This window comes from Oryctolagus cuniculus, chromosome 18 (assembly GCF_964237555.1).
Source record: "Oryctolagus cuniculus chromosome 18, mOryCun1.1, whole genome shotgun sequence".
NCBI classification, from domain to species: Eukaryota; Metazoa; Chordata; class Mammalia; order Lagomorpha; family Leporidae; genus Oryctolagus; species Oryctolagus cuniculus.
Window position 1 is genome coordinate 7,449,987 of NC_091449.1, and position 21,949 is coordinate 7,471,935.

The window sequence follows — 21,949 nt, forward strand, 5'->3', positions numbered from 1 at the left end:
ATGGGCAGACCCGAGGCTGGGGCCCCGGCCCTCCTGGGGCCACGCCCGCCCCGCTCCCGCCACTGTTCCCGGAGCGGGCGCAGCGGGCACCGGACGCGGGTGTCCCAGGCGGGGGCGGACGGAGAGGCTGGGAAGGCCCTGGAGGGCTGCCCGGACGTTGGCGCCCTTCCCGGCAGGGGAACCTGCGGCTTTCTGAGTGGGGGCGGGGGCCGGGGTCTTCGAGGGACCGACGTCCTGGGGAGGGGGCGAGCTGGGTGTAGGGGACTTGGGGTTGAGGCGGAGAGCTAAGGAAGTGATGAGCTTTGAGGGGTCCGGTTCGGGGAGGAATAAGTGACTCCCCCCGTCCTGCTTCCCGTGCAAATCCCCCCTCCTCCTTTTCCAAAACCCCCTAAGAGCCGGAAATCTGCCCGCCCCCAGGGAGCGCCGGGCCAGTCCGGTGGCTACCTCCCCGTGACGTCACGCGTTACCAGGCAGACTGCCGCGCCGTGCCCGTGGAGCTGCGGGGGCCGGAGGGGCGCTGCCCCGCGCGGGTGCATTGCCAGCCAGGTAGAGGGGAGCCGGAGATTGGGGTCGGGAGACGCCGCGATGGCGCTGGACCCCTCGTGCCTGCAGTCCGAGCGCTTGGAGAGGCGGCGGCTGCGGCGACCTCCCCGCCCGCGCCTGGCGCCCCCGCAGCCAGGGCTCCGTCCACAGCAGAGGCTCCCAGGAGACCCGTCCACTTTGATTTCTCGCTTTATTTTATTTGATTTCACGTCGAGGCGGCAGTGCGAGCTTGGAAGGGAAGTCCCTTCGCTGCAGGCGGCGGCCCCGGGGAGAGGCTGTGTCACCCCCCTCTCCGGCCCCTGCCCCGTCTCCCCCCTGGACCCCTGCCTCGGGCCGCCGGTGTCCCTCGGGGCCTCCCTCCCCTGCTCCTGGCCATTCACAAGGGGAAGGGTCTTTTGAGTCTTCCTCCTCCCCTCCCCGCCCCTTTCCCAGAGGGGCAGACTGAAGCCTGGAGACAGCCCCCAGCCCACCCAGACCTCTGACCTCCCCCCGCCCTGCAAGGGGCAGCAAGGACTGGGGCAGGCTCGGGGGCGGGGGGGCGGGGGGGCGCTGTCCAGCTCCAGCCTCTCTGCCCTGAAAAGCTGGCCCCTGTCGGGAATCTGCAGTTTGCCGGCGGGGAAATGCCAGGTCCCCACCCCCAGGGCTGCACCCAAGAGCCGGGTGGGAAGTCAGGTGTAGGGAGGGCTGGGGGCCCCATCGGGGCCTCCCGCGTGCCTGGGGGAGTCCAGGGGTGACCTGGTACCCCAGGAGGGGCCCGGACACAGTTCCACTGAACCACCCAGGGCTCCCCCCAGTGACTTCAGACAGAACGAAACGATCCCGGGGCGGGGGGAGGGGGAGGGCTCGAGGAGCCACGAAAAAAAGGGACAGCAGAGGGGTTCCAGAGAATCGGGGGGGGGGTCCGCTAGGATGACAAAGGGGGTCCTGGGGGACACGAGTGACAGGAGCCGTCGATGAGCAGAGAGAGCGGAGACCTGATCGACGGCGCCCAGGGCCCCAGACATTACTAGGCGATCTCAGCACCGAGGAGGGGCCGCCGCCACCGCCGCAGCGCCCCCTCGCGGTGCGACCCGTGGACCCCCGCATCCCCAGGGGAGGGGAGGGGCCCCAGGCCTGGCGGTGGTGGGGGTGGGTGTCTCAGACATCACGGGGGGTCCCAGACAAGTCCTTGGGGGTTCTGGAAGCACCGCCCCCACCCCAACACACGCACAGCGTAGAGGTTTATGGGCCCCGCGTCCCTGGCGCGGGAGCGCCCCTTCCCCAGCGCGGGGCTCAGGCGCGGCGGGCCGCGGGCAGCAGCGCGCTGTCGAACTGGTAGGTGAGCTTGCGCTTGACCTTGCGGATCTCGCCGGTCTTGGCGTAGTTGCGCAGCGCGCGCGCCAGCTTCTGGTAGGTCATGCGCTTGCGGTTGCCTTTCTGCTGGCCCCAGCGGCGCGCCAGCAGCTCCTTGTGCTTGGACGAGAACTGGAAGACGCCGGCGCCGGGCTCCACCCACCACACGCACTCGCGCATGTCCCCGCGCGTCAGCAGCCCCAGCAGGAACTGGTACAGGCGCAGCTTCTTGCGGGCCCCTGCGGCGGCGCGCGCGGGCGGGTCAGGGTCAGGGTCAGGGTCAGGGTCAGGGTCAGGGTCAGGGCGGTCCTAGGTGCGCTCCCGCTCCCGCCCCAGCCGCAGGAGGGACTCTGCCCCTGCTCCCCCTCCCCCTCCCCCAGCCGGGGACCCTTCCCGCACCCGGCGACGCACAGGCGGCCCACGGAGCCCCCGCCAGGCTCCCCAAACGCAGCTGAATGGCCAGGTCAGGAGTGGGCTTGGCTCTGCCTGGCCACTCCTCCAGCTCCAGGCGCCCGGGGCCTCAGCCCCCAGACCGCAGCCCTGGGCTCCTACAAGCAGCGAGGGCCCCTCGGGGGAGGGGCACTGGCCAAGAGCACCTCCCCTGCGCCCCTCCCCGCCGGGCAGCCTGGGAGTGGCCCGGGAGCGCCCCCCAGCCGCAGCTGTCGCGTTTACAAGCCTCCTCGGGCCATTTAGTGCCACTTGCTGTGCCCGGCGCTCGCCGTGAGCTCATGGCCACGCAGTCCTCATCGCGACCCCAGGAGACGGGTGGCGAGGACCATGCCCACTTTACAGAGGACCCCGGGTCTGGGGGCAGGAGCGGGGCAGCCCAGGGTGGGGATTTGGGCTCGCAGAACCCGCACCCTGCAGGACACGCCTGTCCCTCTTCAGCCTCCCAGCCAGGAGGCCAGAGCACAGAGAGGGAGGGGCACTTGCTCGCGGTCACACAGCCCGGGGAGTCTCCACTCTCACATACCTGCCTCGGACCCCCGCCCCTCGGGGCCAGCCATGAGGGCCTCCTCCGCCTCGCTGTCCGAGACCTCCAGGGCGGGGCTGTCCAGCAGTAAATCCTCCTCCTCTGACAGCACGGGGCTGGGGTACGGGGCGTATACTGGTGGGGCCAGAGGCTGCGGAAGATCGGGGCGCCTGTCCATTAGAGGACCACCTGCCTCTCCCTCCACTTCCTCCTCTCCGCCCGCCCCACCACAGCCCTCCCCTCCAGGCCTTCATCTTCATCTGCAGCCTGGACCCAGCCCCATGGCCTCCGTTACAGCCTGTCCAGCCCCGGGGCCGCCGTGCCCTGGTGGGCGCCCGGGTGGTGGTGCAGGGATAACGGGCGGGTTGCCGTGGGACAGAGGTGGGGACCGACTGTGGGGGTGGCCCTGCCCCTCACCTGGCTGGGAAAGTCTTCCGAGGGGTAGGCGGCCGCGGCGGTGGGGAGGCCGGGCCCGGGGGCCTCCAGGCTGGGGGAGGGGTCGAGACTCCCCGCGGGGCTATAGCTGGAGGGGCCATAGCAGAGCTGGAGAGCCTGGGGATGGCCGAAGGCAGTGGCCGCTGCTGGGTCGAAGGCCTCGTAGGGGGCAGGCGGGACAGGCGGAGCCTCAGTCCAGCCCCACAGGGAGTCTGGGGAGGGGCACCGAGTCAGAGACTGGCACACAGGGCCATTGTGTGGGCTGTGCAAATCGGTGACCCCAGGATTTGCATGGCGGAGCGGGCCGGGGCTGAGGGGGAGAGGGGAGGGGAGGAGGGCTGGGAGCCGGGCTGCCATCTTCCCAACCCTTCCCCCCAGGCCCAGGAGGGCAGGAGGCTGGGCCAGGGTCACTCACCAGGAGCCCCCTCCGAGTCAGGGCAGCTGGAGTGCTTGCAGCTGTCCAGGTCATAGAAGACGCCCTCGGGGTACTGTGGGGGGGGGGGGGTTAGGGTGTCATCCTCACCCCCAGACTCCCAGCAGACAAGGAAGGAACCCAGAGACACAGAGACACACACAGCGGCCAGCCCGGCACACGGCGCCCCCGCCGTGCCTGGGTCCCCCGCCCTTGCCCGCCTGCTGGGGGTGGGGGTGGGGAGCAGCAGGAGGCAGGGGTCTTCTGCGACACAGCCGGGTGGAGGACAAGCTCCCGGGCACCCTGGCAGGAGCCGGATGCGGCACCAGAGCCGTCAGTGAGGACGATGCCCGCGCGGTGGCATCCGCCCAAGGCGCCCTGGGCACCTGCTGCTGCACAGAGCTGAAATGAGTGGGGGTGGGGGGTGTCCCTGGGAAGGGACTGGGGCCAGGAATGGCCCCCTTCTGGTCAGCCCGCACGGGTGGCAGCAGGATGGGCAGGCCCACGGGGGTGCACCCGGGACGGCGCCTGCACTGACTCAGGCGTTAAAAATACAAGCAGAGGCTTTCTCCCGACCACAGCCGGCGCCGGCACTTTCTCGGGCTGGCGCGGGGTCGAGGGTGTCAACAGGAGGAATAAGTCCGTGCGCGAAAGCCGCAGGAAGGGGACATCAGAACTGCACGGTGGCGGGCAGACGCCGCAGTGACAGAAAGGGACGCGCAGTGGCCACCAGGCTTCCCTGCCCCCTCCCTGACCCCGGGGGCCCCCCGACTCACCAGACAGCTGAAATGGGGTCCGTCCAGCCTGGCGGGGGAGAGACACAGGGGCATGTCAAGGCCGGGGGCTGGCAGGGGCAGGTGGCGGCGGCTGTGACCACCCAAGCTGTGCAGTCGTGTGCTGTCCCCGAGTGGGAGCCCAGTCCTACCACATCCAACCCCCGCTCCCTCCCTGGGACAGGAAGTGGGGGCCGGGGGGCCAGGCAAATGTTCCCCCTCCCCGGGATTTGCATAGACAGGGGCTGGGGGGCGGGGGCAGGGAAAGTGAGGGAGAAAGTCCCTGGGGAGGTGTGGGTACCAGCGAGCAGTGGGGGTGTCGAGAGGCCCCGGGCCAAGCGCGGCCTCAGTGAGCCAGCAGCTTAAATGGGTCCTCCTGGGGCCAGAGGAGGGAACCAGGGAGACGGGATGAGGGGAAGGTGCAGGCGCGCTCCCTGCAGAGCAGGAAGTGTTTCTGGATCCCGGGGATGGAGAGCCTGGGGGGCAGGGGCTGAAGGAGAAACGGGGACCGAGCCTCAGAGGCCGAGGGGCCCCAGCAGACAGAGGAGCCACAGGCGTGGTGACAGCTGCAGGGAGCCAGGAGACAGCAACCCTGGCGGGGGACGCAGGTGCCCCAGGAGTGAGGGCTGGGGAGTGCGAGGCCAGCACCCTCCCCTCCCGCCCACCTGCCTGTGGGTGCGGGGTCGTGAGGGGTGGGGGCCCCCACTTACTGTGCAGCCTCCAGGGCGAGCATGGTGCGGGCTGGGCTGGGCTTGCACTGGCTGTGGCCGCCACCCCTATATATACCTTGGCCCAGCCCCCGGGGTTGGGGGGGCGGGGGTGCAGGGCCCTGGGCCCTCCTCAAAAATCCCCTCGGGGAGGGGGCTGGATTGCACAACCCCTCGGTCACGTGGCAGAGAGGGCGGGCCCAGTGGCCATCTGGATTTGGGGATCCCCATGGCTGGGGGCGCAGATGAAGGGAGGAGCTGGACTGGGGGGACGCTGGGGTCACCAAGGTCAACAGGCGGGTGCGAGGGCGCAGGCCCGCGGTGAGGGGAGGGGGCGCTGGGGGCGGGAGCAGGGCTCTCCGCAGTGGGCGTGGCTCTGCAGCAGGGCAGGTGAGGCCCTGAGGGGCTGCGGGGACAGCTGGGGGTCTCACAGGTGGACATGGGTGGGGGGAAACCCAGGTCTGCAGCTGGTCTCCAGGACCCCGGGAGGAAATTTCCGTGGGGGTGGCCTGGGGGCCCCCGCTAGTGCCAGGGGGTGCCCCGGGACAAGCAGGTCAGCACCGGCGGGGTCCCCGGCGGGTAGTGGGCTGGGCAGGGACAGCTGCGTGCGCGTGTGCACTGGGAGCGGAGGAGGGCTCGCGCTGAGACCGAGACGAGGCCGAGGCAGGCCCGGGGGCGGGGGCAGCCAGGGCCTCGCGCCGACGTCCAGCGGGGCCAAGGCTCGCGAAACCCGAACGCGTCCCCCTCAGAGACCACAAGAAACGGGTGCAAAGGCCCAGACTTTATTAGCCCTCCGCCCGCGGGGGGGGGGGGGGGGGGCGCGGGGGTCACCAGGCCTCGGGGCCCGGCGGCCCGAAGCGGCGCAGCAGCTGCTCCTGGTCCTCCAGGTCCTTGCGCACCTTCTTGCGCATGTAGAAGATGGGGCAGTCCCGGCTGCGGGGGGAGGCCGGGGTCAGCGCCGCCCGGGCGGGGCGGCCGTTCCCAGGACTTCGGCCCCCCCATGCGGCGGGCTGTTTACTCAGCGGGCTGGGGGGAGCCGATAACAGCGGGGGCCAGGCCAGGCGCAGACCAGAGCTGTCGTATATCACCTGTCACCTGGCGTGGGAACCGGCCCCGCCCACCCGTTCCCTGGGGAAAGCCCGGCCCCGCCCTGCGGGAGGGGGCCAGGACAAGAGTGCGTGTGTGGTGTGTGCGTGCGTGCATTGCTGGGGTGGGGGAGCCACTTCCCAGGAGGGGGTGCGCCGGCCCCGGCCCCCTCCCCGGCCCGAGCGGCGGCACCTGGTGCAGATGACGTCCTCGTGCAGGCTGCCCTGACAGCGCTGGCACTGGGTCCAGAGGCGCGAGAAGCGCTCCTCCAGGGCGCTCAGGTGGGACACCTGGGGACAGCCGGGGCTGAGCGCCGCCCGCCCCCGCCCCCACCCCGCCCCGCCCGGCCGGCCGGCCGCGGGAACCCTCACCTCCTTCTGATACAGCTCCGACTCCCGGGGCAGGCAGAACTCGCACACGGCTCCTGCGAGGGAGGGGTCAGAGCCCAGCCAGGCCAGCCCTTCCCCACCCGCGGCCCATCCCAGCTCCCGAAAGTCCCCGCAGGCGGAGAACAAGGGCGCGAGTGTGTGGGGAAAACTCCCCTGGGGAACTCCCGGCGGGGGGCGCGGGCCGGGGTCCGGGCTCACCCTCGTGGCTCAGCACCGTGCGGCAGCCGATGCAGCAGCTGCGGCGTTTGGCGAAGGCCAGCAGGCCGCCCACCTTGCCCGTGAGCACCGTCTTGCAGCGCGTGTGGTCGCCCCCTGCAGGAGGGAGGCGGCGGTGGGCCCTGCGCGCACGCACGCACCCCGCCCGCCTGCCCCCGCCCGCCCCCGCCCGCCCGGCCCGGCCCGCGTACGCAGCAGCACGGCCTCGGCGCGGCCCTCGCCCAGGATGGGCTCGAAGATGCGCAGCAGCGGTTTGGCGAGCTGCTGCTCCAGGTAGTACTGCGTGTCGATGGGCAGGCTGTGCTCCAGCACAAACAGCGGGTCCTGCGGGCAGGGCCGGGCTCAGCGCGCCGGGCGGCCTCCGCTGGGGGCCGTGGGGGCAGCCAAGGGCAGGCTACCGACAGCCATGGGGTCGGGGGTCACAGGGAGGCCAGAGGACGCTCTGGCGAGGGGCGGGGAGCAGCGGCTTAGCTGTCCTGGGCCCTGGGCCCTGGGCCCTGGGCCGGCCCCACCCTCCCGCCCCGCCCATCGTGGAAAGCAGAAGTGAGAGCCGCAGGGCGGGCGCCGGCGGCCAGGTGGGCCTGACCTCGGACTTCATGTAGGCGGCCACGCCCTTGGCGGCGCCGATGATCACGTAGGGGACGCGGTCGCCCAGGCTGGGCGCGCTCCCGGGGTCCCGCTTCCTCATCCTGCGGGGAGACCGGGCGGGGGGGGGGGGTGAGCGCAGGTGGCGCGGGGCAGGGCGCCCCCGGCCGGCCCGCGCAGACCTCTCGGCCAGCTCCACGTGGGCCTGCTTGCCGGCGTAGTCGGCCGCGGCGCGGGTCAGCTCCTTGGTGATGACCAGCTGGGAGATGTCGATGCGGTTGCACAGCAGGTCGGAGATGACGTCCTTGGCGTGGGCCACCGCGCCCTCGGGGTCCCTGTGGGGGTTGGGCACACAGGCAGGTGTCGCTGGGGGCAGGGGACCGGGATGGGCTCTGTGGGCTGAGGGTCACAGGGGGAGGGGCTGCCCAGCCACAGGCTCCAAGTGACGGGGGCGGGGCCCGAACCCACAGCTGTCCGCCCGGCCTGCCTCTTTCCATTGTCTCACTACCCAGGAAGAGCGGCCCGGACACCTGTGTCCCCAGGGGAGCCGGCTGGGTCTGGCCTGCTGGCCTGAGGGAGGAGGGCTGGGGCTGGACCCCTGGGGCTGAGGTAGGAGGGCTGGGGCTGGACCCCAGGGCCTGAGGGAGGAGGGGCTGGGGCTGGACCCCTGGGTCTGAGGTAGGAGGGCTGGGGCTGGACCCCTGGGTCTGAGGGAGGAGGGCTGGGGCTGGACCCCTGGGGCTGAGGTAGGAGGGCTGGGGCTGGACCCCAGGGCCTGAGGGAGGAGGGGCTGGGGCTGGACCCCTGGATCTGAGGGAGGAGGGCTGGGGCTGGACCCCTGGGTCTGAGGGAAGAGGGCTGGGGCTGGACCCCAGGGCCTGAGGGAGGAAGGGCTGGACCCTGGGTTTGAGGGAGGAGGGCTGGGCCTGGACCCCTGGGGCTGAGGGAGGAGGGCCGGGTCTGGCCTGCCCTCTGCGTGGTGGGGGTCTGGGCCCAGGTCTGGGCAGAGGGTCCCACACACCGGTCAATGAGCAGCCGGCGCAGTGAGGCGGTGACGAGGTTGGCCACGAGGGGGCAGTTGTCCCTGCGCACAGCCTCCAGGCCCTTGCAGTCCATGCGGTCGTGGGTGTCCGGGCAGGAGGAGAAGAGCAGGCCCGCGTAGCGCTTCTTGCTGATGAGCAGGTAGGGGAAGTAGACCTGGAGGGACCCGCGGCTGCGCCCTGAGCCCGTGGAGGCCGGCCCGGTGCTGAGACGCCCCCAGAGGCTAAGGGGGTGGGGACCCTCCCGGGGTGGGACCCTCCCAGCCAGAAACCGCAGCTCCACTGCAGAGACTGGCAAACCCAGGCAGAGACGGGCAGACAGCGTGGTGTCCATTCAGAGAACAGAGGCTGGGGCCCCACGGCGTGTGTGGGAGCCAGTGGAGGAGCCAGGCCCCAGGTCCCCACCATGGAGGGCATCCCAGAGCAGGGACCCCGTGACAGGTGCTGTCCTGCATGACCGAGGCTCCGGATGTGGAGCAGGGCTGCCCAGGGGGGGCCCCGAGTACCCTCAGGGTCTGCTGGGGGGCCATCTGCAGGCACCCCGGGAACACAGCCCTGGTCTCCACCCTGAGCCCCGAGGGCGGGGCTCCCCACCCACCTTCTCGAACTCCAGCCGGATGGGCGGTGGGAAGTGACCTGACACCCAGTCCGCGGCCTCCCGGCCCAGGGCCATGGCCTCGGCCACGGTGGAGACGCCGAACCGGCACATGACAGAGTCGGTGTCGCCATACACCACCTGGGGGGGGGGGGGCGGGTGAGATGGAGGCGGCCTGGGGCCACCACAGGAGGTCGGGGCCGGGGCCGGGGCCGGGGCGGCCTGCACCTTGGCATTGCTGTGGTAGCCGTTCTCCACGGTGTACTGCGACTCCACCAGCTGCTTGGTCCTCTCTATCATCTGCCGCCCGAACCCCGTGACGCTCTGTGGGGTGGGGAGTGAGGCAGAGTGGACGTGGGCGGGGGAGGGCCACGCCGCTGCCCAGCTGTGAGCGCTGAGCTCCTCCGTCCCCCCCGTGCCTCAGTTTCCATTATCTGCAAAATGGGGCTCCACGCCCTGCTGGAACAAGCGGGTCCCTCAGCCGGGAGCTCAGGGCCCGGGAGGGATGCGGGAAGGCTGGCGCCTGAGGCCCCGGCCCGGAGCTTCCCTCACACTGGTGTCCGGGCGGCTCTCTGGTGCAGGGCAACTGACATCCCTGGCCCCGTAAACCACACAGCCGGCCACTGCCCCTGGGTGGGACCCGCTCCTCGGGGCTGCCGCTGCAGCGTGGCGGGGAAGCCGCAGCCCGAGACGCTGGCGTCCTACAGGGGCTTCCGGCTGCTCCATGTCCAGTCCAGCTCCCTGCTAACGCCCCTGGGAAAGCAGCGGAGGATGACCCACGTGCTTGGGCCCCTGCACCCGCGTGGGAGGCCCGGAGGAAGCTCCTGGTTCCTGGCTCCAGCTTGGCCAGCCCTGGCTGTTTGCGGGCATTTGGGGAGTGAACCAGCGGATGGAAGACCTCCCTCTGTCTCTCTAACTTTGACTTTAAAATAAATAAATCTAAAGACACAAACAGGAAGTCGTGCCTCCCCAGGGCCGTGTGTCACAGTGGAGCCCTCTGGGTCTGTGGGCACGCGGCCCTGCCTCTCCCCGCGGCTCGTCGTCCGTTCACTTAGGGCGACGCCGATGGCCCTGGGCTCGAGCCCGCTCCGTCCCGTCTGCTGTCGCGTATCCTGCCTGCTCATCCCTTCTGCAGAGCTCCCAGGGTCCGACGAGGAAGGAGAGGCCAGGACACAGCCGCGCAGGGGGACGAGGCCCCGGCAGGGTCGGGGACGCAGCCCGGGGAAAGGCGAAGCTGCGCCCGCCGGCCTCCTCTGCTCAGGGCCGGGGCCTGGCACCCAGACCTGCGGCCTCTCCCCGGGGCGAGGCCACGGCCGGGCGTGAGCTGGGCGTGCGGCACGGGAAGGGAGTCTCCCCGCCCACAGCAGGGCCTGCTCCTGCCTGGCTCCGCGGAGGGGACCCGAAGCCCTCGGCACTCCTTGCCTGATAAGAGCATCTGTTCCCCTGAGGTGGGGGCCGCGGGCCACGCAGCGTCAGCGTGACCTCTGCGCCAGTGGGCGCTCCGTGCCTGCCTGCCCAGCCCCGGGGAGAACCCTGGACGCCCTGGCTGGCAGCAGGCCAAGGGCAGCCTCGCCGGTGCAGGGAGAGCGAGCGCTGTCCCCGTGACCCCGGTGGGGACAGCCGCAGAGGCTGCTGGGTCCCAGGTCCTGCCCTCCGCGCCCGCCACGGCCAGGCCCGCGGCCTCATTGGGGATCTTTCTGTCTACGCAGCACAGTCGCCGCGGACCGTGGGCTCATCCTCAGAGCCGCCTCGGCCAACCACGGCTGAGCGCCTTCACAGGGCCCTCACCGTCCCCAGCGCCCACTCCCACGACGGCCAAGGGCTCCCCGCCGGCAGGGAGGGGGGCTGGGCACAAGTGGCCAGGGGACCTCCCGTGAGCGCGGCCAAGCAGCAGAACCGCTCCCTTCCCGGGCGCTGCCCTGGACCCCACGTCGTCCACTGTGGAGTCCACACCGCCCGCTGCACCCTGAGCACGCTTCCCTCCATCCCTGCCATCCCTCCCTCGTCCCCAGGGCCCCGCAGCTGCCTCCCACCCTCCGCCCCACTCCGGGACCCAGGGGGCAGGCGATCGACTCCCCGTGATGCACATGCCCCCCCCCCCCGCCCCGCCCTGGGTTGGGGCAGAGCTCACCTGCGAGATCTCCAGGCACGGCAGCCTGCCCACCTGGGCGCCGGTGAAGCCATACACAGAGTTGGCGCTCACCTTCAGCGCCAGCTGCCGCCCGTCCAGCACTTGCCGCCGCAGGGGGTCGGTCTCCCGAGCCAGCTCGGCCTTGGCCCTGAGAGGGGGCGGGGAAAGGCTGCTGAGGTCTGGGGACGCTGCGGGCACGGCGCGGGGCCGCGGGACCGGCTGGGGGTGCCCTGTGGGAATGCACACCCGGCCACGAGGGGGCGGCCCCGCCGGGAAGCCCCACCCCCAAGTCGGAGCCACGAGCCGGGACGGCGCCCGCCGGGAGCCCACCTCTTGCGGGCGCTGAGCAGGTTCTCCAGGATCTGGGGCAGCAGCCCCTTCCGCACGGACGTCTTCACGAACTCGTCCCCCGTGGGCGTCCTGATGAACTGGTCGGCGCTCAGGCTGCGGGGGCAGGGGTGCGGCCCCTCTCAGCCCCGAGTCTCAGGCGTGAGCACCGCAGCCCCCCGGGCCGCCCCTGCACTTCCGGGGCCCGTGGGAAGGAGGGCCTACCCCAGCTTCTGGGCGGCCCCGGGCCGCAGCAGCGTGGTGTAGCACAGGTTGTGGGCCATCATGATGGACGGGTACAGCGAGGAGAAGTCCAGGGTGGCGATGGGGACGTCGTAGTACCTGGGGAGGAGCCGGGGGTCAGGGCCGGGAGCCCCCGCCCCGCCCGCCCCCGCCCCCGCCCCCGCCCCGGCCGCCCCGCCCCCGCCCCGCCCTGGGCCTCACCCTTTGAGGGGCTCGATGACGGTGGCCCCCGTGTAGTCCTCGCCGCCCTCCGTCTTCACCACGGGCATCAGCAGCCCCTCGCGCATGGCCTGAGGAGGGCCGCGGTGAGCAGGCCGGGGCTGGGCCGGGGCGGGCAGGCCCTGGGGGCCGGGGCTCCGCCCGCCCGCGCCGGGCCACTGACCTGCCGCAGCAGCTGGGACACGACCTTGACCTGCTGGCCGCGGCTGAGCAGGTAGCTGAGCGGCACGCCCGTGACGCGCGCCATCTCCACGGCGTTCACCAGCACCATGAGGCGCTCCAGCAGCCGCAGCGGCAGCAGCGCGTCCTTGAGGCAGTACACGGCCAGCCGGCGGCGCGTCTGCTCGTTCCCGTTCTGCGGGACGGCCGGGGGGGTCGGGCGGGGCCGCGGGGGCTCCAGGCCGGGGTGGACGGGGGCGGGGCCGGGGTCAGGGCGGGGCCGCGGGGGCTCCAGGCCGGGGTGGACGGGGGCGGGGCCGGGGTCAGGGCGGGGCCGCGGGGGCTCCAGGCCGGGGTGGACGGGGGCGGGGCAGGGTCGTGGGGGTCGGGGGGAGGGTGGGGGTCGGGGGGAGGACGGGGGTCGGGCGGGGCCGCGGGGGCTCCAGGCCGGGGTGGCTGGGGGCGGGGCCGCGGGGGCTCCAGGCCGGGGTGGACGGGGGCGGGGCCGCGGGGGCGGTGGGGGGGGCCTCCAGGCCGGGGTCGGGCGGGGCCGCGGGGGCTCCAGGCCGGGGTGGCCCGGGGCGGGGGCGGGGTCAGGGGTCGGAGGGCGCGGGCACCTGCAGGTCCGTGATGATGCTGTGCTGCACGTCCTCCTTCTGCTCGCCCAGGAAGTGGAAGCTCACGGCGTTGAGCGTGTAGGAGCGCAGCTTGTGCTCCCGCAGCAGCACCTGGGGGGGGCGGGCGGCGCTGGGTGTGGGCCCGGGCGCGGCCTCCCGGGGCTGGGCGCCGGCCCCCGCCTACCTGCAGCATGTCCATCTGCACGCGGCCCACGATGCTGACCACCTTGCTGTCCCGCCGGCCGGTCTGCTTCGACTGGAACGAGGAGTCCCGGATGCTGGAGCGGAGGTTGGCCACTCGGCCCAGGAACGGGAAAGACGGCACCTGGGGGCGGAGGCGCAAGTCCGCAGGTGAGCGCACGGGGACCCTGCGGCTGCCTTGGGGCCGCGGTCAGGGAGGGGCCGGGGTCAGGGAGGGGGCCAGGGTCAGGCAGGGGCCGGGGTCAGGGAGGGGGCTGGGGTCAGGGAGGGGCTGGGGTCAGGGAGGAGGCTGGGGTCAGGGAGGGGCTGGGGTCAGGGAGGGGGCTGGGGTCAGGGAGGAGGCTGGGGTCAGGGAGGGGCTGGGGTCAGGGAGGGGGCCAGGGTCAGGCAGGGGCCGGGGTCAGGGAGGGGCCGGGGTCAGGGAGGGGGCTGGGGTCAGGGAGGGGGCCAGGGTCAGGGAGGGGGCCAGGGTCAGGCAGGGGCCGGGGTCAGGGAGGGGGCTGGGGTCAGGGAGGGGCTGGGGTCAGGGAGGAGGCTGGGGTCAGGGAGGGGCTGGGGTCAGGGAGGAGGCTGGGGTCAGGGAGGGGCTGGGGTCAGGAGGGGCTGGGGTCAGGGAGGGGGCTGGGGTCAGGCAGTGGGCTGGGGTCAGGCAGGGGCTGGGGTCAGGGAGGGGGCTGGGGTCACAGAAGGGCTGGGGTCAGGGAGGGGCTGGGGTCAGGGAGGGGGCTGGGGTCAGGCAGGGGCTGGGGTCAGGGAGGGGGCTGGGGTCAGGCAGGGGGCTGGGGTCAGGAGGGGCTGGGGTCAGGGTGGGGGCTGGGGTCAGGGAGGGGGCTGGGGTCAGGGTGGGGGCTGGGGTCAGGGAGGGGGCTGGGGTCAGGGAGGGGGCTGGGGTCACAGAAGGGCTGGGGTCAGGAGGGGCTGGGGCCTGACAGGCTGCAGGGTGAGGAGCAGGAGACCCCTGCAGAGCGGGGTAGAGGGCCCAGCGTGGAGGAGACGGGCCGGGGGCAGGGCCGGGCCTGGGAGGCCCCAGGTGAGTGGCACCGGGTGGCAGGCGCAGTGGCCCGGCCGGCAGGTGTGGTCTCCCTGGAGCTTGGGGGCCCCGGGGTCTCTTCTTCATGACCCAAGCGGCCAGACAGCAGCACAGGCTCACTGGCGCCCCCCAGGACACTGAGGGTCTGACCCCCGGCTCCTCCCAAGGGCGACCTGTCCGGGATGCGTCCCTGCGGGCGAGCCCAGGTCATCAGGGCAAGTCTGGCTCAAGGTGGCCGCTGTAGGGGACTGGACAGGGACCCGGGCAGGGGGAAGGGACCGAGGACCCGGCACCGTCCCTCAGCAACACTCCTCGCCTCTGACCAGCTGCAAGGGACCGCTGGACTCGGCAGGGCAGGGCCCCGGCCAGGACGAGGACACAGCCCGGGAAGCCGCCGCCCCTCCCCGCCCTCACCTTGAGGGTCTGGGCGCGGGAGATGAGGTACGGGAGGTCGAAGTTCTGGATGTTGTAGCCGGTGATCACGTCGGGGTCCAAGGTGCGCACGAACGTGGACCAGGCCTGCGCGGGGGCGCGGGGTCACCCGGGGAACACCCTGGAATGGCCCGCACCCCAGTCCCGCGCAGGGGTGCTGGGAGGGGCGGGGAGAGGCACCTGCAGCAGCTCCTCTTCCCGCTCGTAGCTCTGCACCTGGGCGCCCAGGATGGGGGCACAGGGCCGCAGGGTGAGCGCCAGGCGCAGGAAGGGCTCCGGCTCGCCCCAGCGCAGGCCCAGCGAGCAGATCTGGATCACGGGGTCCCGCTCGGGCTCCGGGAAGATGCCTGGGAGGCGGGGGCACACAGGAAGCGGGCTCTGGCCGCTGCCTCTCTCCAGCCCCGGCCTCGCCGCCGCCCGCCCCGCTCAGCCCCTCTCCACCCTTAGCTGCCGGCCCGGGACTGACCTTTGCGGCCAGCACACTCGATGTCGAAGCTGAGCACGCGCAGGGGTGCGATGCGCTGCCACTGCCCCTCGGGCGGGTGACTGACCACATCCGACCACAGCACGTCGGCCTCCAGCTGACACAGCGTGACCTGCGGGGGGCGGGGTCAGCGGCGGAGGTCCCCGCCCCTGCCCCTGCCCCCGCCCCCGGGGAGCCCCGCACCTTCCCCTCCGGCCGGAGGACGTATTTCCCGGCCGGGAGCTCCAGCCAGTTGCAGCCAACGATGTCAGTGTCCACCATGAACCTGGAAGCGCTGAGGGTCAGCGGGCGGGGGGCGGGGCTGGGGGCGGGGCCGGGCGGAGGCAGGGCCGTACCGGATCTCGAAGTCCACGTTGGCCTCGTAGGGCGCGAAGCTGGGGGTGCCCAGGCCTGCCACCCTGATGCCCTGCTCCAGCAGGCGCCGGGCGGGCGCCACGAGGCGGGGCAGCGCCAGGCTGACGCGCAGGAACGGGGAGGGGCCGTGCCCGTGGTACCCGAACATGCCTGCGGACAGAGGACGCTGGGACCGGCCGGCCGGACGCCCGCCCCGCCCCGCCCGGCCCGGCGGCGCCACTCACTCTCGCGGGAACACAGCTCCACGGCCAGCACGGCCGGCCCGGCCAGCTCCTTCCCGCCGCGCTGGTCCCGGCTGATGGCCGCGTTCAGCTCGCGCTGGAAGTCGCCCAGGTGCTCGGGGCCGAAGCCTGGCGAGAGAGGCGGTCAGGGCCGCGGGGCGGGGCCTCCCGGCGGGGCGGGGCCTCCCGGCGGGGCGGGGGCGCTCACCGGAGGGCGCGGGGACATAGAAGTAGGGGCTGAAGCCGTGGATGTGGCAGCAGACCGAGACGCCCTCGTCCGTGACGCCGAAGGCCCGGAGCACGGGCACGGAGCTGCTGGCTGCAGGGGGCCCCCAAGGCAGGGGCCGCGCTGGGCCTGGGGTGCGGGTCACAGGAGAGGGCAGGCTCTGTGAAGGCGGCCTCCCTAGACCCCACCCCCGCCCCGGCAAAGCCCCGACTCCGGGCGCGGCGGAGCGCTGTAAGCCGCTGCCTGGGACACGGCATCCCGCGGGCGCTGGTGGGGTCCCGGCTGCTCCGCCTCTGGTCCAGCTCCCCGCTAACAGCCTGGGAAAGCAGTGCAGGAGGGCCCAAGTGTTTGGGCCCTGCACCCGCATGGAGGCCCGGATGAGGCTCCTGGCTCGTGCCTGGCCCTGCCCTGGCTGTTGTGGCCATCTGGGGAGTGAACCAGTGGATTGCGAGCTCTCTCTCTCTCTCAGATAAATCAGTAAGTCTTTCAGGAACCAAACACGGGCTCCAGCGTGCACGTCCACTCAGCCCTGCTCAGGGAGCACTGCCCGAGGGAGGCGGGGCCACGGCCCGAGGGAGGCGGGGCCACGCCCGGCTCAGAGCCACTCCCTCACAGCCCGCCAGCCCCACGCTCTGTCCTCCGGCCCACGCTGAACCCTCGGCCGTCATCGGAGCCCCAGGCCCGGCCCTCCCGGCCCAGCACCTGGCGCCGGGCGCGCCCTGCCCCTCACCCACGTAGTGGTCGATCTCCAGCTGCTGGAAGACGAGGGCCTCCGTCTGGGGGTCCAGCGGGGACGGCGAGGGCCGCAGCCAGCGGGGATCCAGGGCGGCTGGCGAGAACTGCCCTGCGGGGTGGGGGAGGGCTCGTGGGCTGGCGCTCCACGCTCCCCCGCCCCGAGTGGGAGGGCGGTGACTCGGGGGGGGGGCGGGGGCCGAGGGCGCCCGGCCTCACCGTCTCCCGGCCCCTCCAGGGCGGCACGCAGCTCCTCCTCCTGCTCCTGCAGCCGGCACTCCAGCTCCAGCTCCTCCTCCTCGTCCATCGCCAGCTCCTCCTCCTGGGACGCCTGCTGCGACTCGTCCTCATCCCAGGGGCCCTTGCGGGCCCGCTTCGGGGGCACCCCGGACCCCAGGCCCGGCTGCCGCCTGCCGTCCATCCTGCAAGGGGGGCTGCACGTGGGCTCTGACCAGGAGCGCCCCTCCTCCGTGCACCTGCCGTGACCGGGGGCTGATGGGAGGCTGCCCCGTCCGCCAACACGTCCCGCTCAAGCCCCCACATATTTCGCCGTCTGTTTATCCCTCTAAGAGCCCTCAGCCCCTGCTCCACGCACAGCCAAGCCCCCTCCCTCAGCCCCCGGCACCCTCACCTGCTCACCTCAACACCCACCCACGCCTCCACTTGGCCAGCGACTGGGACGTCACCTCCTCGCCCGAGCACCACAGAGGCCCCGGCTGTCAAGAAAGCAAGCCCTCTCCGTTTCGTACTCATTCCAGACGCACACCTGCCCCGTCCGCCACCGCTCACCCGGCTGCCCGCCCACCGCTCGGCGCTCCCTGCGGACGCGTCCCTGGCGGGGCCTGCGCTGCCCCTTTCTGCCGTATTTCATTACTGACAGGCGGAGCGACACGGAGAGGGAGGGATGGGCGGAGGGCGTGGGAAGGGGGAAGAGAGATCTTGCGCGGCCCGGTGGAAGCCAGAGCCTGGAACTCCGTGGGGCTCCCCCGCGTGGGTGCAGGGCCCGAGCGCAGGGCCGTCCTCTGCCGCCTTCCCTGCGTTAGCAGGAAGCTGACCGAAGACGGCTTCTCCTGCTGCGCCCTGACCCTGGCGTGCCGCCGCGAAGGACGAGCTCCCCTCTCAGGGAGCTCGGCGCAGCGGCCAGAACCCGCCTGGCCACCTCGGGCTCAGGAATGAAGGACGCCCGCCACCCGCACGGGAGACCCCCACGGAGCTCCAGCATCCTGGCCCCGGCCTGGCCCAGCCCCCGCCGCGGCGGCCATTCAGGGAGTGAGCCCGTGGATGAGAGATCTTCCCTCCCTCCCTCCCTCCCTCCGTCTCATTCCGCTTTTCAAACAAGTAAGTCTTCGGATGGTGGTCGAGTGGCGGCCCGCGCCCCACGTGGGAGACCCGGGTGGGGTCTGGCTCCTGACTTTGGCTGGCCCAGCCCCAGCTGTCGCAGACATCTGAGTGACCCAGATGGAAGACTCCCTCTCTCTCCCCTGTCGCCCTGCCTTTCAGATGAAATACATTTTAAAGGGGGTAAAAAAGGAATAAAATATTTCCCCAACTCTCTGTTTGTTCCCCAAATGCCCTCTCCCACTCCACCCCCCGCAGAGCCCGCACGGCAAACAGGACAGAAACTGCTATCCGTGAGCGTGCGCGTTGTCACGGGCCCACGGAGACACCTGCGGACGCTCCTGCGGCAGCTCAGGCGGAGCTGCGCCCCCGCCATGGCTGTGCGGGGGACCCCGGCCCGAGTCCCGCAGAGCGCGTGCGCCTGCGCAGTGGGGAGGGCGCCGTCGGCTGAGGGAGGTGGGTGACCCGGGCCCCTTGGCAACCTCTGCATGGTTACGGGGGCGGGGACGGGCTCCTGCAGTGCCTGCGGGTGGCACAGCAGGGACCCCGGCGCTGCGGAGCAGGTGCGGCAGGCGCCAGGCACGAGGGGCCCGGCCCACTGCACAGCGCGGCCGCTGCCCGGTGAGGCTGCCCGGTGAGGCTGACCGAGGCGGGGTCCCAGTGAGCTTTCTGCGTGCCGGAAGTGTAGCTCAGAGCCACGGGGCGGCGCTGCAGCGGCGCAGAGGATGAAACCGATGCCTGGGGCGCCAGCATCCCATGGAACGCTGGTTCGAGTCCCGGCTGCTCCAACTCCCCGCTAAAACAGCCGGGGAAGGCAGCAGCAGATGGCCCAAGTGGTCGGATCTGGCCACCCACGTGGGAGGCCCGGATGCAGCTCCAGGCTCCTGGCTTCAGTCTGGCCCGGCGCTGGCCACTGTGGACATTTGAGTGAAGCAGCAGATGGACGATCTCTCTCCAAAAATAAAGCGCAAAACCCTGGGCGCAGAGGCCGCGGCTCCGCACGCAGGCCTGCTGCCGCCCTCACCTGTGAAAACCTGCTTTGCAGAGGCCACTTCCGGAGGCTGGAAGTCGCAAAGGCTGGAAACCACCTAACTGTCCTTCTCCGGGACTTAACCAGCCAGCGCGGCCCGTGGAGGCCCACGGCTGGACCCGGGACCCAGGAGGGCGGCCAGGGCAGCTGTTCTGCAGGCCGAGCCCGGCGCACGGGGGCGCGCTCCGAGCGCACCTTGGCGGGAGAAGCCCCGAGGGAGGCGCTCGCCGGGCGCCAGCGGCTCAGGCAAGCCCAGCGCGGAGCTGGCACCCGGGCCTGGGGCGGGAACCCCGCGTGGGACTGGACACCACAGCGGGGGACCCCGGGCGGCCGCCTGGCCTGGCGGAGGTGACTGAGCTGGACCTCAGGCCTCGGCCCGAGATGCCTCTGGGGGTCTATGGGAGAACCACGACTACTACTAAATTTACTTGAAAGGAGGGGAGATCTTCCACCCGCTGGCCCGTCCCCAGATGCCTGCACAGGAAAGCTGTGGATGAGTCGGGGGAGACGGGCGCGCGCGCCCCATCCGAGTCTCTCTCGGGGGTGGCAGGGCCCAAGCACGTGAGCCGCGGGCTGCTGCAGCTGGTCAGCTCGGGCTCGACCCCCGGCTCTCTGCCGCGGGGTGCAGGCGTCCCAGGGGGGCTTACCCTGCTGAGCCGCCACACCCACCCCGTGGCCAAGGCTTTGAAACGGCGCAGCCAAACCGGGGAAGAGAGCGAGCGCGCATGCGCGCACCACGCCGGCCTCGGGCAGAACCCGGCAAAGGGAACGCGGCTGCTCCCGGCGCGCTGTGGGAGTCCTCTGTGGGGCTTTATTTTTATTTCAGAGAGGCTCCCTGCCGGCTGGTCGCTCCCCAGACGCCCGCAGGATTCGATCCCGGTGCCCCGCGTGGGACCTCCCCAGCACGCTGCCTCCCGGGGTCCCTGAGAGCAGGAAGCCGGAGCCCGGCACCCTGGCAGGGGCACGTCGCCCCCTCCGTGGGTTCAAACCGCGCACAGTGGCAGTGGGGCAGGCTCCGCGGACGTCTGATGGGAGACCAGTCGCACGGGACGGCAGCTGCGTCTGCAACGGTTTTACCGAGGTGGAATTCTTAGTACACAGCCCACCCACCCGCTTAGGGCACTGGGCCGCGGCCTGAAGTCCCCAGGGTGGTGCAGCCAGGACCACACCAACGCGAGGGCACTTCCACCCCCACCCACCACCAACCCGAGAAGCTGCGACCTATCTCTACGGTCCGCGGAGCGTGGCCCGCGGGGAAAGGGGCACACCCAGCCCCCTCCGGCTTCTTCCACTCCACGTGTTCAAGTACAACCACCCAGCTGCAGGTCCGGGCTTCCTGTCCCCCTGCAGACACACAGGACCCCCTGCACGGACACCTGGGACCCCCCTCCATGGACACACATGGCTGCCCCTGCACACACACCCGGGACCCCCCCCCCACCCCGCCTGGACACACACGGCTGCCCCTGCAGGGGCACCTGGGACCCCCCCCCCTCGCCTGGACATACATGGCTTCCCCTGCACGGACACCCAAGACCCCCCTGCCTAGACACACAGCTCCCCCTGCCCAGACACCCAGAACACCCGCCCCCCGCCTGGACACAGGGCCTCCCCTACACGGACACAGCTCCACAACCCGTGAAGGGCTCCCACTGTTTCCACGCTGTGTGTCCCCCTGCTGGCCGCCACGAACACGTGCACACCGGGTCCGTGTGAAGGGTGCTTCTACCCGACGGTGTCCGGCGAGAACCAGCGCAGGCCAGGAGAAGGCTGGGGTCCGGCTTCCCACCAGCCGCAGGGGAGCAGGCAGGGAGGGAGTCCCGCCCGGGGTTGGGCAGGGGAAGCCGAGGGGCTCTGCGGGGGGAGGGGGGCTGCCAGATCTGTGGGACGCAGAGGCAGGAAGGAGGTGTGGGGGCCCAGTGGAGGCAGCTGGGAGAGGCCGCGGGTCCCCTGTCTGCGCGGGCCCAGGACCGGGCTTTGCGGGCGCTGGGCTCCCCCCACAACTCTGACGACACAGCAGGGCAGGGGCAGGGTCCCAGGGCCCAAGGCCAGCTGCGTGCTGACAACTCCAAAGCCCGGCTCCCCATCGCCCCAGAATCTCCTCCGCACACCCCACCCCGCTCTCTCCCCCACTTCGGCAAACTGCGGTTCCAACAACTCCTGGGGTCACCCCAACTTCTCCTCCCCTCGGGACAAACGCTCGCTCCGCCTGGGAATCCCAGACCCAAGGCCAGGGGCTCCCACTCAGCCCCTCTGCCCACCCCCTGCCCATCCAGGCTCTGCCTTCACCGCGGTGCCCCCAAGCCTGCCTCCCTCTCAGCCTCCCCCATCCATTCTGCAAACCCAGGGGCCAGGGGTCACCCCCACGGCCGGCCTGGCTGAGCCCACCTGCCATCGCCCACCCTGTCCGCTGCCCCCCACGCCAGGCCCAAGCCACCCGCCATGCCTCCACCCGCTACACCCCCGATCTCCCCGGGGCAGCCAGCGAGCCTTGCAGAGGCCCCCCGCCCACGGCTCCTGGGTGGACCCCGACCTAAACCCGAACCCCACCCCTAGCCTTTCAGCCCGCAGCTACAAACACGCGGGGCCGTGGCAGGGGAGGCGCTGTGCCCGGATCCAAGCCGACCTCGACCCTCCAAGGCCGCTGCCCCAGGGAGGGCGAACCGGCGCCGCGGCTCCCGCTCCTAGCACGGCGCCCGGCCCGCGACGCCCCTCACACACTCAGGGAGCGGAGAGGGCGACCCCAGGCTCCCCGGGGCGCCGCACAGCCCCGGGGGCCTCCCGCCCCGCGCCCGGCGCGTGCGTCCGCGGAGACCCCCGGCCCCAGCCCCTCTCCCGCGCGCCCCCGCCCGCGCGCCCTCCGCGGGTCCCTCTCCTCAGGCCCGTGTTCCAGGCTACTCGAGTCCCCGTCCCGAGTGCCCCCGATTCCCGGTCTCCAGTACTCACAGCCTTCAAACACGGTTTCCCGCCACAGCCTACGCCGCCGTGACCCCTGACTCCGGCGCGCGCAAGCCCAGAGACAGCGCGCGCCGTGCTGGCCACGCCCCTACCCACGTGCGGGCGAGGCCACGCCCCTCCTCTCCGATAGGGAAGCGGCCTCGCTCCTTGGATCTCCAACT

The 21,949-nt window shown here is 72.1% G+C and overlaps 2 protein-coding genes across 4 annotated transcripts; both read right to left on the minus strand.

The window, feature by feature from the left end:
* Positions 1–718: 718 nt before the first annotated feature.
* Positions 719–5,233, minus strand: SPIB (Spi-B transcription factor). 2 transcript variants are annotated; one of them, XM_070063006.1, is made up of 6 exons: positions 5,179–5,233; positions 4,472–4,499; positions 3,699–3,771; positions 3,266–3,495; positions 2,849–2,999; positions 719–2,114 (listed from the first exon to the last, which is right to left on the minus strand). In XM_070063006.1, exons 1-6 carry the CDS (start codon positions 5,199–5,201, stop codon positions 1,816–1,818), a joined length of 804 nt encoding a protein of 267 aa, XP_069919107.1. In that variant the 5' UTR covers positions 5,202–5,233; the 3' UTR covers positions 719–1,815. The 2 variants fall into 2 exon arrangements, with proteins under 2 accessions (XP_069919107.1, XP_069919108.1); XM_070063007.1 differs by lacking the exons at positions 3,266–3,495; positions 5,179–5,233 and having other exon boundaries at positions 4,472–5,096.
* A 708-nt stretch (positions 5,234–5,941) lies between these two features.
* Positions 5,942–21,867, minus strand: POLD1 (DNA polymerase delta 1, catalytic subunit). Of its 2 annotated transcripts, none has more exons than XM_070062997.1 (28): positions 21,777–21,867; positions 17,102–17,178; positions 16,682–16,884; positions 16,461–16,574; positions 15,713–15,859; positions 15,508–15,633; positions 15,265–15,433; positions 15,113–15,194; positions 14,912–15,041; positions 14,626–14,792; positions 14,428–14,532; positions 12,967–13,107; positions 12,783–12,893; positions 12,170–12,361; positions 11,989–12,077; positions 11,770–11,886; positions 11,548–11,661; positions 11,218–11,365; positions 9,315–9,410; positions 9,090–9,227; positions 8,473–8,648; positions 7,634–7,786; positions 7,453–7,555; positions 7,058–7,190; positions 6,849–6,962; positions 6,633–6,685; positions 6,454–6,551; positions 5,942–6,108 (listed from the first exon to the last, which is right to left on the minus strand). In XM_070062997.1, exons 3-28 carry the CDS (start codon positions 16,881–16,883, stop codon positions 6,003–6,005), a joined length of 3,324 nt encoding a protein of 1,107 aa, XP_069919098.1. In that variant the 5' UTR covers position 16,884; positions 17,102–17,178; positions 21,777–21,867; the 3' UTR covers positions 5,942–6,002. The 2 variants fall into 2 exon arrangements, with proteins under 2 accessions (XP_069919098.1, XP_069919097.1); XM_070062996.1 differs by having other exon boundaries at positions 16,682–16,938.
* Positions 21,868–21,949: the final 82 nt, after the last annotated feature.

Bases quoted from the DNA above. Each gene is read 5' to 3' on its own strand.
- SPIB (XM_070063006.1), bottom strand. From the start codon at position 5,201: ATGCTCGCCCTGGAGGCTGCACA. The intron at 3,772-4,471 runs GTGAGTCGGGGG...CCCCCCCCACAG, and splicing joins GACCCCATTTCAGCTGTCTG to TACCCCGAGGGCGTCTTCTA. The intron at 3,000-3,265 runs GTGAGGGGCAGG...GATCTTCCGCAG, and splicing joins CGGAAGACTTTCCCAGCCAG to CCTCTGGCCCCACCAGTATA.
- POLD1 (XM_070062997.1), bottom strand. From the start codon at position 16,883: ATGGACGGCAGGCGGCAGCCGGGCCTGGGGTCCGGGGTGCCCCCGAAG. The intron at 13,108-14,427 runs GTGAGGGCGGGG...CTCCGCCCCCAG, and splicing joins CCCGCGCCCAGACCCTCAAG to GTGCCGTCTTTCCCGTTCCT. The intron at 11,662-11,769 runs GTAGGCCCTCCT...CTGCCCCCGCAG, and splicing joins GGGGCCGCCCAGAAGCTGGG to CCTGAGCGCCGACCAGTTCA.